The 14,748-nt window shown below is 40.3% G+C and overlaps 1 protein-coding gene across 1 annotated transcript in view; it reads right to left on the reverse strand.

Annotated features, from left to right (window-relative positions):
* Nucleotides 1–1,777: 1,777 nt before the first annotated feature.
* ubald1a (UBA-like domain containing 1a) overlaps nt 1,778–14,748 on the reverse strand; it is a 28,998-nt gene continuing 16,027 nt past the window's right edge. Inside the window, exon 3 of the mRNA XM_054764083.1 lies at nt 1,778–3,343. Within this exon, the coding sequence (XP_054620058.1) occupies nt 3,029–3,343 (315 nt within the window). The 3' untranslated portion in view covers nt 1,778–3,028. The remainder of the gene's footprint in view (nt 3,344–14,748) is intronic.

The following is a 14,748-nucleotide window of genomic DNA, read 5'->3' on the forward strand; positions in this document are numbered from 1 at the left end:
GTATAGTCGTTCCTCGTTTATAGAGGTTAATTGGTTCCAGACTTGACGGCGATAGGATTCAATGTTAATAAATGGAATATTTTCGTAGCTGGAGCATAGAAAACCTGTTTAGGACTGTCTAATAACTGTTTTTAAACAATATTAGAGCCCTGCAGACCTGAAATAACACGCCTATAGTCACCTTTATACTTTTGATATTCATCGTTAACCACACATTGCTCAACTCTTATCCTCTGTCGAGACTGCCGCTAGCTCGTGAGCTAAACCAGTTAACCAGTTAGCCTCAAATTTACTTCTTCCAAACCTAAGAAGCCGAAAACTTACCACTTTCATATGAAATGGAAGAACATTTTTTCCACTCTTTATCGTGTCGGACATGTCATGGCTGACCTCAGGCAGTTTTAAAGGGACGTGAAGCTGAATGACATCCCCATCAGCAGTGCACCGCCTCATCATAAGGGATTAATAGTGCTGGCTAGTTCATTAGTCATCATCATTTAGTGCAGCCAACATTTTAAAGCGCATTCAGAGGTAGCTAAAGCAGCTGGATGCTGGCCACTCACTGGTACTATAATATATGATGTGATGTGAAAAAACTGCTAATAAACACTCTACGCAGTTAAGTAAACACCCCGGACCACTGCATGAGTAAATATGAATATAAACACATTGAAATGCACTTATTAGGTTGACAAACAATATTTATTTAGGTTCACAAAAATGATAAGTTAATTATCAGGTAGTCCACAAATATTGTGGGAATGGTCTTATACAGTCATACAAAGTGGGGGTGGGGGTGGGGGAGGTGGGGGTGTGGACATACATGAACAAACCATTTATGAACAAGCCAACCCAGAAACACTCCGATTGAAACCAAATAAAGTATGAAGCATGGGGAAAATGAACTGAAGCTCAAGTTAAATCTAAATCATAAAGGAACATGATTATTTAGTCATGATTATATCCATAATTCCCCTAAATCTTTGTTTAATCTTAGAAAAACACCTGCTAGTTAAAATATTGTGTCTCGACTTTTTATCAAATGAAAAAACAACAATAACAATAATAATAATAATAATAATAATAATACAAATTAAAAACCAGGGGCGGACCCTGTATGTAATATATTGCCGGAAATCAGGGGCACCCCCTGAGCTGCCCTCCACCTTCAGCATACCATAGGACCAGCGACTGGGCAACACTACACCTCTACATCTTGGAAAAGCCCTGATGTGTATACGAGCATACGGTCTGTAGGGAGTCCAAATTACAAAGGATTATTAGGGCCACACTGACAATAAAATAAATAGTAACATCACAGCAACAAAACTAATTTAAACGAGAATAAAGTCGTAATCTTTCTAAGGGAAAAAAGTCACGATGTTAGAATTTTTTGGGGGGGATAAAAGTAATGTAATGGTACGAGAATTAACTAACTTAATGTTTAAGAAAATAGTGCTATATTTCAAGAATAAAGTCATGATACGCAAGTTGTATTATAAAAAAAATATGGTATTATTTCTGTGAAATATTATGAGAATAAAGTCATTATTGCAATTGCTATAAAATATTACATAATATTAAATATTTAGCAAAAACATTCACACAGCTATGTTTCTCAATTTGTGTAAAAATCACCACTTTATTCTCTTAATATTTTCAATTTATTCTTGTATTGCAACGTTTACGACTGGGATTATATTATTTTATACATTTACTGTTTTTTTCTTTCAGTGTGGCCCTATTATCCTTGGTACCAAAAAGTCTATAGGAAGTGTTACCCTTTTTTTTTTTTTTTTTACCTGCGCTTACCAATCAACAAGACGCTCTGTCAAATTTGCCATCAGTCTGAGATGATCTGACTTCAAGTGAGTTGATTAGCTTTGGAAACATCATGTATGTTTGCTATAAAAGATGTTACAGACACATCATGCAAAATGGTGTATTTGTGTACAAAAATGGAGTAGTCATGTTTTTTTGTTGTTGTTTTTTTTTAGCAGAACCACCTCCCTTACGTCCTCCAACGTAATAAAACTATCAGCATTTACAAACATTATATTAAACCATGAGTGATGTTTTTTTTTTCTTCTTGTACAACCCATAATCTCATAAAAGTATACAGTTGTAGACTTGCTTTCAAAATAAGCCGCAAATAGCACGAACCAAAAGCCGCTAGCGCCTTTTAAGAGAAGCACAACATTTTTAAGAACATGTCCTGTGTTGTCAGAGGAAACAGTTGGTTTAAGAAGAATCCCTGATTGGCTAAAAAGAAGTCAGGTGACCACCAGGTGAGGTAAGAAGAAGCCCCCGCCTTAACGATGGGGATGACAATATGGAGGTGTTTCCTCTAAGTGATAATGTGTGTTTTTATGTGTGTTTTTACGTATACATTTATAGATTTAATATATTGGTGTGTAAGCATTTTGATAACATCCTGCTCTCTCCAGCTTACCCACACACACACACACACGCACACACACGCACACACACGCACACACACCACACACTCACACTCTAGTGCGCGATCATTCAGTCACTCTAAAAGACTGCATTGCAAGTTCCTCTCTTGTCATGCAGCACAGACAGAAACGCAAGAAGACCAGTGGGAAAAAAACACTGGCTAGTAAAAAGAAGTGTTGGAGGTGTGGGGGTGTGGGTGTTGGGGAGACAAAAAAACTACAAATTTGCTGCCTTGAATGTCGTTGAACATCACATAGAATCCTTGGGCAAGACGTTTGTTTTTTTTGTTGTCTTTTTCCAATTTCTTCAATATTTCTCATGGAAAAAAAACCTTCACATACTCTTATTACTTACTATGTGTGTGCGTATCTTTTATGTTTTTCTACTTTTCTATTTGCATTGGTTTACTCCTCAATTGTTCACCCAAAGTTTTTCTTGCTTTGCGCAGATTCCATCTCGTCCGTCCGTTCGTTTGGGGGAAAAAGACAAATTATCAAATGGTCACCCTCCCTCCATCCAGACCATCCGGAGAGGACGGAGGGGAGGGGTTCAGTCCCGTTGTGACTCTTCATCTCTCCGCCTCCATTGCTACGCTAGCCTTTTGCTCGGCGCCGGCGTGGGGGGTGACGCCCGTGGGCCAAGCGGGGCATGGTTGTGTGGGGGGTTGCCCCTGAGTCCAGAGTCCCTGTGGGGGCGGCGGCACATTGGGTACGTTCGGTGACACCCCCCAGCCGCCGACCTGGGGGGGTGGAGGTGAGGCGGCCATGGACGCCGCCATGGGGCTGCTGCTGTTGAAGCTTTCAGACGCCTTGAGCCGGGAAAACATGGTCAGGGCGTCCGGGAAATTTGGGGGTGTCGCTGGTGTGTTGGCTGGTGTGCACATCTGGAGGAAGGAAAATAGGATGACAACTTTTAATGTTGAAAGACAAACTGCAAAATAACCAAAAACAGAGTCATTCAAATGTTGCAAGTTTCAGCCTTTTGAGAAAGGAGATGAGAAACGCTGTTGAATTAAAAAATAAAAACTCATAGTAAAACAAGAAGGTGGTGTCAGAGTGGATGACGCTGCCACATCGCAGTCTTTGTCAACAATCATGTCATAAATGAAGATAAAAGTAACCTTCAATGTTAGTGTATACCTTTCATTTGTCATTTATACGCATTTAAAAATGTTTTCTGTATGCAAAATTGTAACTGTAAAACGAAAAAATGTGTTTTGTGGCCTTCTGGAACGAATTACTTGCATTTGCATTATTTCTTGCGGGAAAAATTGATTCAGTTAGAGTCAGACCTTCTGGAACGGACAAATGATGCTAACCGAGGTTATGTTTATTAAATATTAAGTTTTATTAAGTTTTATTAATATTAAATATTAAAAGTTGAATATTTGTCCCTTTCTTTCTTTCACTTCATTTTGGGACTGTTGAAATCCTCAATGAAACCTCCTCCAAAAAGAAATGGTATTCCAACTGGCATATTAACTGACTAATAACTGATTTGCTTCAAAGATGAGGGAAAAAAGCAGAACAGCGGAAGAGAAAGCAGGAACAGAGAGAGTTTAGGCTCACCACATTCAAAGGCAAAGCCAACTGTAAGAAAATATGACAAATATGAAACATAAAAGCAGTCACGTAGAAAGGGTGTGTTGATGCAGGTCAGTTTGTATGCTAACGTCTTCACCAACCTGGGGAACCTCATTCCATTCACTTTCCATCAGTCTGGCACTTTATGGGACATTACATAGAAACACACATGCTCCAAAGTTGGGCCCAGTAGTTGACAGTAACGTGCAAATGAGCTAGTTTGCCAACCCACACTACCAACTAAGGAAGAAGAAGAAAGGAGACAAACACCAACGCGGAAGGAATGAGGGCGGTATTGGAGTTGTAATGTATATGCCACCAATGAGGCCTTCCAGAAGCTATGGGTGGATAGAGAAGACAGCTGTTGTTTATTGTTTGAGTATTTCAGTAATACAGTGAAAATGAGAGGAAATGTGAATATTTACTCTGAAAGTCGGTTTTGGTGTGCGCCCCTAAATTTTCTGCTTGCGCTCCTAAAATTTTAAGTTAGAGGCCACTGAGCTCCTAGTTGAAAAAGTTAGTCTGGAGCCCTGGATGTGCAATACAACTCATTTCATTTCAGATTCGATTCTGAGTAAAATCCAGGCTGGTATCGGCGATACCGATCCAATACCCATACTTTGTGCAAATACACCCGTGTTGGCTACGTTTTAAAAAGTAAAGTATTTCAATTCATAGCGTAGCTTATAAAATAAACAATATAAGACATCAGAGGAATTTATTAATTTCTTTTAAACTGCATTTGGACAAGATTCAATAATTTACTTTCCGCTGTGTTCCTGTTAAAGGCATAGTTTGGATTTTTTGACATGAAGTTGTATGACATCCCCATCGGCTGATATGATGGTAGAGAAAGTAACGCCGAGCGATTGTGAGGTCTGATTTTTTTTTTCGAGGAGGCATTTTTGTGCGGCAAATGTATTACTCTTTATGTAAGCGAAACTCTTTGACGGAAGTAGCGTTTCGTTGCTATGGGCTCGGTGAAATCAATGTGCATGTTTAGATGTTATCATGAACGTACCAGCTACTACATGGTCACAACATCTACAGTATATAAAGCGATAAAACTGCCTCTATAGGCGGACTAGGTAAATCCCACTACACGCATTTTTAGCTGCACGTGCTTGCAGTTTGTGTCCATTCAGAACAGAAAATAGAAAGACGTTATGTTCATGTCTCACATAAAATGGTGGCTGATGCACAAAGTTCGAAAAAAGGTGCAGTGCTCCTTCAAGTTTCTCGTTACCTTGTTACTGGCTGTTTTTATTTCTATGGCAGCCCATTTAGGCAGCAAAATAGTAAAGCAGCTCGATTTGTTGCAGCAAGTAAAATCCATTATGCCTGTCAACCACACACCACAAACTCATTGATTTAATGCATTTCCACATGACAACATTTCGATTAAAAATGTTTTTAGATCTATAAATTCATGATGCACATCAGTAGTCAGGTTTCCACTTTTTTTTCTCACCGTAAATACATACCAATATAATCCTCTTTGTACCAGCAGTCTCCCTATTATGCTGCCAGGCAACACCGCCAAAAGCACACACACACACACACACACACACACACGCCCACACACACGACTGCACCAAAAACAACACTTCACCTATTGCCTTCCAGCTTCCAGGCCCCATTCTTTGTGGCTGCTACCAAACAGTGAGCTTTCACCCTCGTCTTCCACACAGACACATACACGCACACGCACACACGCACACACAGTTTCCTCCTTGAAGTCCCTTACATTGGTGACCAGGAAAACAACAACCTGCTGTAGTCCAGCGGGAGGCAAGGGTGGAGTCACATTTTGCCATGAGGCTTGCTGAATGCCCAAAGACAAACTAACATCAAGTCACTTGGTTGCAACCATGAAAAATAATTGAAGTCTAGTTAGATTAAAACCAAGAGCTGCTATGAGGGGTATTAAGTCAAATATTACTCCATGATTGTAGTCCACACATGTCATATACTAGTGCATTTAAATTGGTCAGTTTTCGGACTACTACTACTATTCTACTGGCAAAGCAAGAACCCTTTTGATTGGAATACTTCAGACACAAGATGGCAGTCAAGTGTCATCATTCAATTACTGGTTTTGAACATTTAACTATTTAAATGAGAAACTACATACTGTTTTAAAACTCCTTTCACGTTCCTATATACAGTCGTCCCTCGTTTATCGCGATTAATTGGTTACAGATCCAACAATGATAAGTACATTTCCGCAAAGTAGGATTCAATATTAATGTAGTATATTCGTAGTTAAGAGCATAGAAAACCTGTTTGTGACTTTTTAAATATGGCTTTTACCATTATTGGTAAAGACATGAAATAACATCCCTAAGTACTTCAGGACTGCTTTGGCTGCACAAACTGGGATGTGTTTAAAACTGCAGCGGGGAGGGAAGATTGTACTGTTGATTTGGATGAATACGCGTCTGCTGTTACTGGCTACATTAGCACATGCATAGAGACTGTTACCACCACCAAGTATTACAGAAAATACCCTAATCAAAAACAGTGGATGAACTGTGATGTAAGGGCTAAGCTACGTGCTCGTTCGACTGCATTTGTCATGGGCACCGCTGAGGACTACAAAAAGGCCAGATATGACATGAGGAGGTCCATACGAGAGGCCAAAAGACAGTACAGACAGAAGCTGGAGGGCTACTATTCCACCTCATACCCTCGGCGCATGTGAGCGGGGCTCCAGCACATCACAGACTATCGACAGAGGAATAGCGTAGCCACGTCCAGCCAAACCACACTTCCAGATGAGCTGAATGAGTTCTATGCCTGCTTTGACACCCAAACTCCTGATGAGCAGAGAGGGTGGCTGGACTTGGGGAGCACACAGGACTCACCTCTCATGGTGACATCAGCTGATCTGCGCAGGTTTCTGAACAAAACAAATCCACGAAAAGCAGCAGGCCCAGACAACATCTCAGGCCGTGCACTTCGGGTTTGCTCATCAGAGCTAGCTGATGTGCTTGCTGACATATTTAACCTGTCGCTTGCACAAGCATCTGTACCGACCTGCTTTAAGTCCACCACCATAGTGCCCGTACCCAAGAAGAGCAACGTGACCTGCTTGAATGACTATCGCTCTATAGCACTCACTCCTATTGTAATGAAGTGCTTTGAAAGAATAGTCATGACCCACATCAAAAAGAGCATCCCGGCAACTGTGGACCCTCTACAGTTTGCATACCGCCGGAACCGGTCCACGGATGATGTAGTCAACACTGCCATCCACACAGCCCTTTCTCACCTACAGGGCCAGGACACATATGTCAGAATGCTATAGCTCTGCTTTTAATACAGTCAGCCCCCACAAACTCACAAATAAGCTCCTCACACTTGGCCTGTCTCCCTCCCTCTGTAACTGGGTGTTTAACTTTCTCACAGGCAGGCCCCAATCAGTCAGAGTCCACAATCGCACATCCAGCTCAAGAACTGTGAGCACTGGGACCCCACAGGGGTGTGTGCTGAGTCCGCTCCTCTACACGCTCTTCACCTACGATTGCGTGTCCTCCCAGAACAACACCAGCATCATTAAATTTGCGGATGACACTACAGTCATCGGACTGATCACTGGTGGTGTTGAAACATCATACTGAAGAGAGGTGGCGGACCTCATAGCTTGGTGTCATGATAACAATCTCCTCAATACAGATGAGACTAAAGAGATGATCATTGACCCAAGAACAAGGGAAAAGGAGCCGCATAGACCCCTGTTTATTGATGAGACTGAGGTGGAGAGGGTGAAAACCTTCAAGTTCCTTGGCACGCACATCAGCGAGGACCTCACCTGGTTTCACAACACCCAACAAATTCTGAAGAAGTCCCAAAGGAGAGTGTACTTCCTGAGGAGACTGAGGAAATTTGGCATGTCCACCACAATCCTGAGTTGCTTCTACAGATGCACTATCGAAAGTGTCCTTACCGCCTCCATCACCGTTTGGTACGGTAACTGTACAACACGTGATAGGAAGGCACTCCAGCGCGTGATCAAGACCTCACAGAACATTGTTGGGGCAGCCCTCCCCTCACTGCAAGACATTTATAAAACTAGAGTCCTACGAAGAACACACAACCTCATCAAGGACAGCACACATCCACAACACTCATTATTCACACTCCTACCGTCAGGCAGACGCTACAGGAGTTTGAAGTCCAGGACCACAAGGCTGGCAAACAGCTTTTACCCACAGGCCATCAGGCTTCTCAACGAAGCACTCACACACGCCGCACGCAACACACGCACACACTCATAGCACTTTTATTTATTTATTTGTATTAATGTCTCTTCTGTTGTTGTTGCTTAATTTATTGGTACACATGTTTATGTTTCTTATGTTCTTATTCTTTCTTGTGTTTTCTTTCTTTTCTTGGGAGAATGAACAGAATAAGAATTTCATTGCATAGTATAACTGCCTGTTTTACTATGCATATGACAATAAAACTCTTGAATCTTGAATCACTGAAGGGACACAAGAGATGGTCGCTGCTTTGAGCATAGCATGCTAGTGAGCTAACTAGTTACTGTCCACTTTATTAATTGTAAACTTAAAAAAAGGTTAAGAAAGGACTTTAAATGGCGTGGGGAAGAGGGACCAAGTAAGAAGCTACCACTTACCACACGGAATGGGAGAAATTTTCACTGTCATGTCATACATGCCATGGCTGACTCCATGCAGTGTATGTAGTTTAAGGTAATGTCTCATTCCACCCTTGAACGCACCATACTTGTGAGGTGCATAATTGAAATTTATATAGATCAGGCTGGCCTCAAACCTGCCTGTGTTCACTTGCTTGTGAACACAAGTGAAATGATTGTAAGTCAGGCAGCAAAGCAAGCAAACAGTATGGATTATGTTGACGTGGGTTAAAAAAAAGTCTTCTGAACGTCTTAAAAACAGCTAGCCGGGACAACCCAAACCCTGCAACAAATGTAAGTTCAGTTGTCCCGCTAGCATGTGTTTGATCTGCTCCATCATTCCTCATTATCATCAGTCTGTGAAGCATATTTAGTGCTAAAACCTGCATTGTGCGTTTAGCTTGTTAACGTCTGTCACTAGTGAAAAACAACTGAAGACAAAGGGTTCTGGAGGTGAATCTAATCAAACAATTCCAACAGTCACTTTTTTTGCAAATGTTGATCCACAATGAGGAGAACGTCAACATCAAGCTAGCAGAAGGGCTTGGAGCCAGTCGTGTGTTAAAAATAGACAATTGTATGGGAGTATCAATTACTTTTGGATTGTCGTCATTTGCTGGTAGGTGTGGAACCCAACTCCCACGAAAAGCGGAGCTCTACGTATTGTATGGTGCAAGGTCGTCTGCAAGAGTCTGTCCCAGCTCACATCATACACTTAACCATTAGCACATGTCAATTTGTCATACTTGTCTTACTGTGTCCGGTGCTCCATTACACACACCAGTCTATCCCACCATAACCAACCTCAATTTATAGTGCAAGAAGCCCACTAACATGCCACTATATTTTTTAAATATCCATAACATTATACCAACATTTGGCTACAGAAGTTTTAACATCCTCTGAACTGGTGTCCTGCAGAATGCTTTGCAGCTGACTATGGTCACTGGCAGTTGTGTTAAGCTCGACGTTGAGTTGGTTTGTGTTGTCGTGGTTTGTTTTGTATTCAGGTTGGACATGGTACTTGATTATTGATCTGTAAGAATTCTATTAATTGTGTGGAATTGACTGTTAATTATTCATGTGAGGGAAAATGGAGTGCAGTCCTTGTCTACAACCAGTAAAGGTGCTGCTGAATCAACTAGTTTGTGGTCTAAAAGAAGATGCCCGCTACGGGAAGCGGTGCTGCATCCAACCTTGGCTATGACTTTGGGCCGCATATACCACACTGGCGTGGAGTTCAGAACAAATAGACGAAAGGATACCATTCCTTTAAAAAGTAATGCCATATTGACCCAAACATAAGATGGTGTCACCCGCAGACGCCACTCTTTAAATGTATATTTTAGAAGCTATTTATGTCATCTGAGCTGGTAGAAATAACAAAATCTAAAAATAACCAATGTATTTGGTAAGTGTGTCAATAACAGGGCAGCCAGAAGTCAATCAGACTGAAAAATGACATCGCTACTGTGAAAGGAAACAACAGTGCGAGGCAGGATTGGAACAGCACATTAAGTGCTTTACACACACTATTAAACCTTGCAATCTAACCAACCTCAGTGTTCCCAGCATCACTCGCTGGTGACGTATGGCTGTGGCGATCGCTGCATTAGAATTTCTATCAAAACACGTAATAGTAGTTTATTTTGGAAGTTCGCTATTTCCTGGTACCGTACTGTAAGCATCATGGTAACTGTTGTTCATTTAGTATAAACAAAAAAACTAAAACTAATTTACTGCAATCTGCAATCTTATTTTACATATGTGTTTACATAACTACACATAAACATAAATGATTAGTAGTACAACAACGGACAAAAGCAGCAGGGGATCAAGCAATTATTTCCCCCACTATAGCTGAGAATTGAGTAATTTTTGTCCATTTTCGCAATGTTAGCAGAAGCAGAAAATTTTATGTCCTTGGACCGTGCTACACCCCTCCACAAAGTTATGCAAACGCATTTTATGTTTAATCCCAATAGCTTTATAACATAAATGGCAATGAAAACAATCCTTGTTGCTGACAAATATGTGGAAACTGAAAAACAGGATAGGCTGGAAAGGCTGTAAAACACTATATCCCTCAATGTGACAGACCTCAACTGAGCAACGGTATCCTGTATGTCATGCAGATTACGACACACGGAACATCAGAAAAACAAGAGGATAACATTCTTCCCTTTGGGGGGTGGGGGTGAAACTGAACCAACTTCCCCTGTAAAAATGCTGCATCTTGCAGGTTAGCCCTTGCAGCGATACACCCAAGGGGTCTCACTTGGCTGGGTTAGACGGGACCAAAGGTTGTCTGGGTGGTGCACTGTTATGTAAAGTGAGCATGTCCACTGTGCACTCTTCACAGGAAACGTCGGCTCATGTCTTTGAGGCTGTTTCCTGCGGTAAAGCGACACCCGAGAACGTTTGTGTGACCTCTAGGTGTTAGAGGCTCATATGTGGATTAAACTTCCAGATTAAATGTGTGAATGGCTTTCTGTGTGTCACTCAGGACGAGACCATCTAAACGTCCTTGAATAGAAAACGAGGGAAAAAAACCTGACACCTGTCCTCTCAGGTTGTCTGCCGAGACCTCTGACTCATCCATAAACACATGCACAGTTGGCTAGTGCGGGGTAAAACATGCAGAGACCACACACTGCAGTTTACACATCTAAGACGATGCAATGGAAGCAACTTTATCAGTTTCATTCTAAAGTTGCCTACCACCAAATTTATCTGGCAATGAGACTAAATATTGTTTTTTGTCATGCATCTTTATTTCTTACAGCATGTTCACATTTGTGGATGCCAATCTGTATTGTCCTCTATGTACTAATCTTTTTACAATGATTGCTAAATATTGTTTTACATTGTTTAGTTACATTATCTCACAGTGATTCTAAGTTATAAGGAAAACGTATTTAGGATGAAATACTTGAAATATAAATAATTTATATGGCATCTAGTACAAATGGCAGTTTTATTTGTATTTAAACAGCATGAGGTCTATAAGGGGTTCTTGGAAAAGACACTAAGAGGTAAAGAAAACACTTGTACATTGCGACACACATTAAACTACTAATCCACAGGACTCTATGGACCTTAATTGTTGCTGCATTAAAGTGAGGACAGCAAATACTGCAGGTGCTGTGGTTGGCCGAGCCTATAGCCTCAGGTTTAAATTAGCCATTGGCCAACTTTGCACAGTCAGAGGGTTAGGCTGAATCCCAATTCTACTGCTTAGCCCATCCCCTACCCTCTAAAACCTAGGGCCAAGGGGAAGAAGCCACTGAGAACTGGGACACCACTTGATTCTCATTATGGCATCACCCTTTGCTGCTTTCTGGCTGTGACATAGGCAAATAAAATAACATGCAAATAAAATAAAATACAAAAACAATTGAATAAAAAGGCACACTTTTTTTTTTTTACAAACCGACATTTATTTATATGACATCTTACAACCAGCACTGTAACAACATTTATAAAAAATAATACTCAATTATACATATGAAATAAAAATACTATAACAAACTTTATGAACACCAACAAATGTATAAACCTTATCGAATATTATTTCAAGGTTTAAAAACATCCCTCTTGGCCTCGCTCTCCTCCAGTCGTTGATGTTTTCTCTGATATTCTGTTGTAAGAAAGTCCAGAAAGGCAGTTTGTTGCATTTGACTTTTCCATACTAGGATTGCAGCTTTTGAATGAGTTCTGTGTGTTGTAGCAGAGGGCTGACTTCTGCTGGCTCAGCATCTCCTGCAGAAAAGACACATATGCATGATTGATGGGGTACAACTATTAACTCACTGCAAATACAATAATAACAGTAACGGTAGAATAGTAATAGTGTGCTGAAAACAACTACAGAGTAAAGGGGAGAAAAAATTAGATTGGAGGACGTTAGATTCCAAAAGTTGAATAAACTTCGATAATCTGGTCTGGTGTCCAGATATGGCCATGTTGTTTACATAATACAATAAACATATCTCACCATGAGAATTGTTGGTGGACTAGGGTGGCTATAATTCACAGCAAACACTTTGCTACAATTTACTGCATTGCATGAGTGATTAAATAACTAATAAAAAAAGTGAATGTCACAGTAATGTAGATTCCCCTCGCTAGTGATTTAAAATACAACGTACAATTAACAAGCAAATGTGGTCATTGTCAATCATTGTCTAATCACTTATGAAATGCAGTAGATTGCAGTGAAGTTAGATATCGGTGTTAGCCGGCTATTTATAACTAGCAACAACCAACAATTCAACACATGGTTAATATTTACGTAATAAAACATGTGTGACGTTACTGTGAAAATCAACAATTACGCTTAATTACTTACATTTATATGCTTATTTCCGTCTCTGCTCGTGGTCCTTTCAGCTGGAGTGTGGCATCCGAGTAGACTCCGCCTACCCATACGTTTCAAGTCTGGTCCCCGGGTTTCTAGGGCTGTATACATCTTAAAACTTAAGCCTTACGCCTTGATGGAAAAAGAACTGGGACACCACTTGATTCTTGTGAACGCGCGAAACCTAGGGGTAAGGGGTAAGGGGTAAGGTAAGGCGTAAGGGGTAGAATTGGGATTCAGCCTTAATACTTCATTGTAGATGGCCTTGCCGCCTGTATGTACAGTATATGTTTGACAAAGAAAACAACACAATATACTACTTCCTTTTTGTAAAACAGTTGTATTGTGACCTGCGATTGACTGGCGACCAGTCCAGTGTGTACCTACCTCTTGTTCAGAGTTAGCTGGCATAGTCTCCAGCATACCCCAGCAACCCTTGTGAGGATAAGCAGCAGATGGATGGATGGATGGTGTTGTGACTTAAATATGTTTGTGTACTTACATACTTATGATGAATGAATGATTATTTGTTTGGTGACAGACTACTGCAACAAGCTGTGCAGATACTGTATAAACAGATTTTTTTTTAAACAAAAAAGTGAAAAAGCCAATGCGTAGCTATCTACATAATGAAACAAAAACAGACTGCCTGGCCTGAATCTGCCTTAGATCATTAATCTTACTTACTGAAAAATTGGAAAGCTTCAAAACAGTCTAATGATCTAAGAAGATTCAAATGACTTGTAAACGCTAACAACATCTGACCTTAGAAAAAAAAAAGGCCTGGGGGTTGAAGTTATGAATACTCACGGCAATGTTTTGCATGTGTCAAAACAATGCTGTATTTGTACCATAAAGGTCAGTAGCAGAATGTGTACTGTCAACAGAAAAAGGAATCATTACAAAGAACAAGTCATATTTACGGCTGTACCAGGGATTTGGTGTGAGGAATGAATTCTTGATAAATTGCATATTAAAAAAAAAAATGTTCAACTGTGTAGAATGTGAGCATTGTGATTGCATATTAAAGCAATGACACAAGATATTTAGCAATGTGGCAGCAACCAGCCAGGGCTGCAAATACTGTATTATATATTGGGGGGACATTCCACCCCCCAAGAAAGTCAATTCATTCAAGCCATATTAATTTAATTGTATTTTCTACATAGCACCAGAAGGGATTTGAGGACACCCTTCATAAAGAACAGGTCCTTGTCTTTTTATTAACCTAACTAAATAGCCTTTGTTTATCTTTTTTACCAAAGGAGCAGGTAATGTCTGTCTACATGGTCCCACGTCCATATTTTCTCATCTGAACTGTGTATCACCTGCAGAGAAACAGTAACGTCAATTACATGAAAACTTTGTATTGACTTTGTGGATTATTTTGCACTCTATTATTTTCTATCATGAACACTAATGGTTAGCAAAAATAGCCATTGAGGAGCAATCACAAAAACTTTTGTATCTGTGTTGGAAATATGATTAATAAATGTGATGAATTAAATATCATCTAACTGACACTGAAAACATAAAGCATAAGCTCGTCTTAAAAAACGTTTTTCCAACAACAGGTCTTTGAGGGTTTGTCTTATATTCAGGTCAATGCAGCACGTAACAAAATTATCATAATTATCATAATTATTTTGATTGTGACTGATTCCACCATGTGTCATGTAGTT

The sequence above is a fragment of the Dunckerocampus dactyliophorus genome, chromosome 2, assembly GCF_027744805.1.
Source record: "Dunckerocampus dactyliophorus isolate RoL2022-P2 chromosome 2, RoL_Ddac_1.1, whole genome shotgun sequence".
In the NCBI taxonomy this organism is placed as follows: Eukaryota; Metazoa; Chordata; class Actinopteri; order Syngnathiformes; family Syngnathidae; genus Dunckerocampus; species Dunckerocampus dactyliophorus.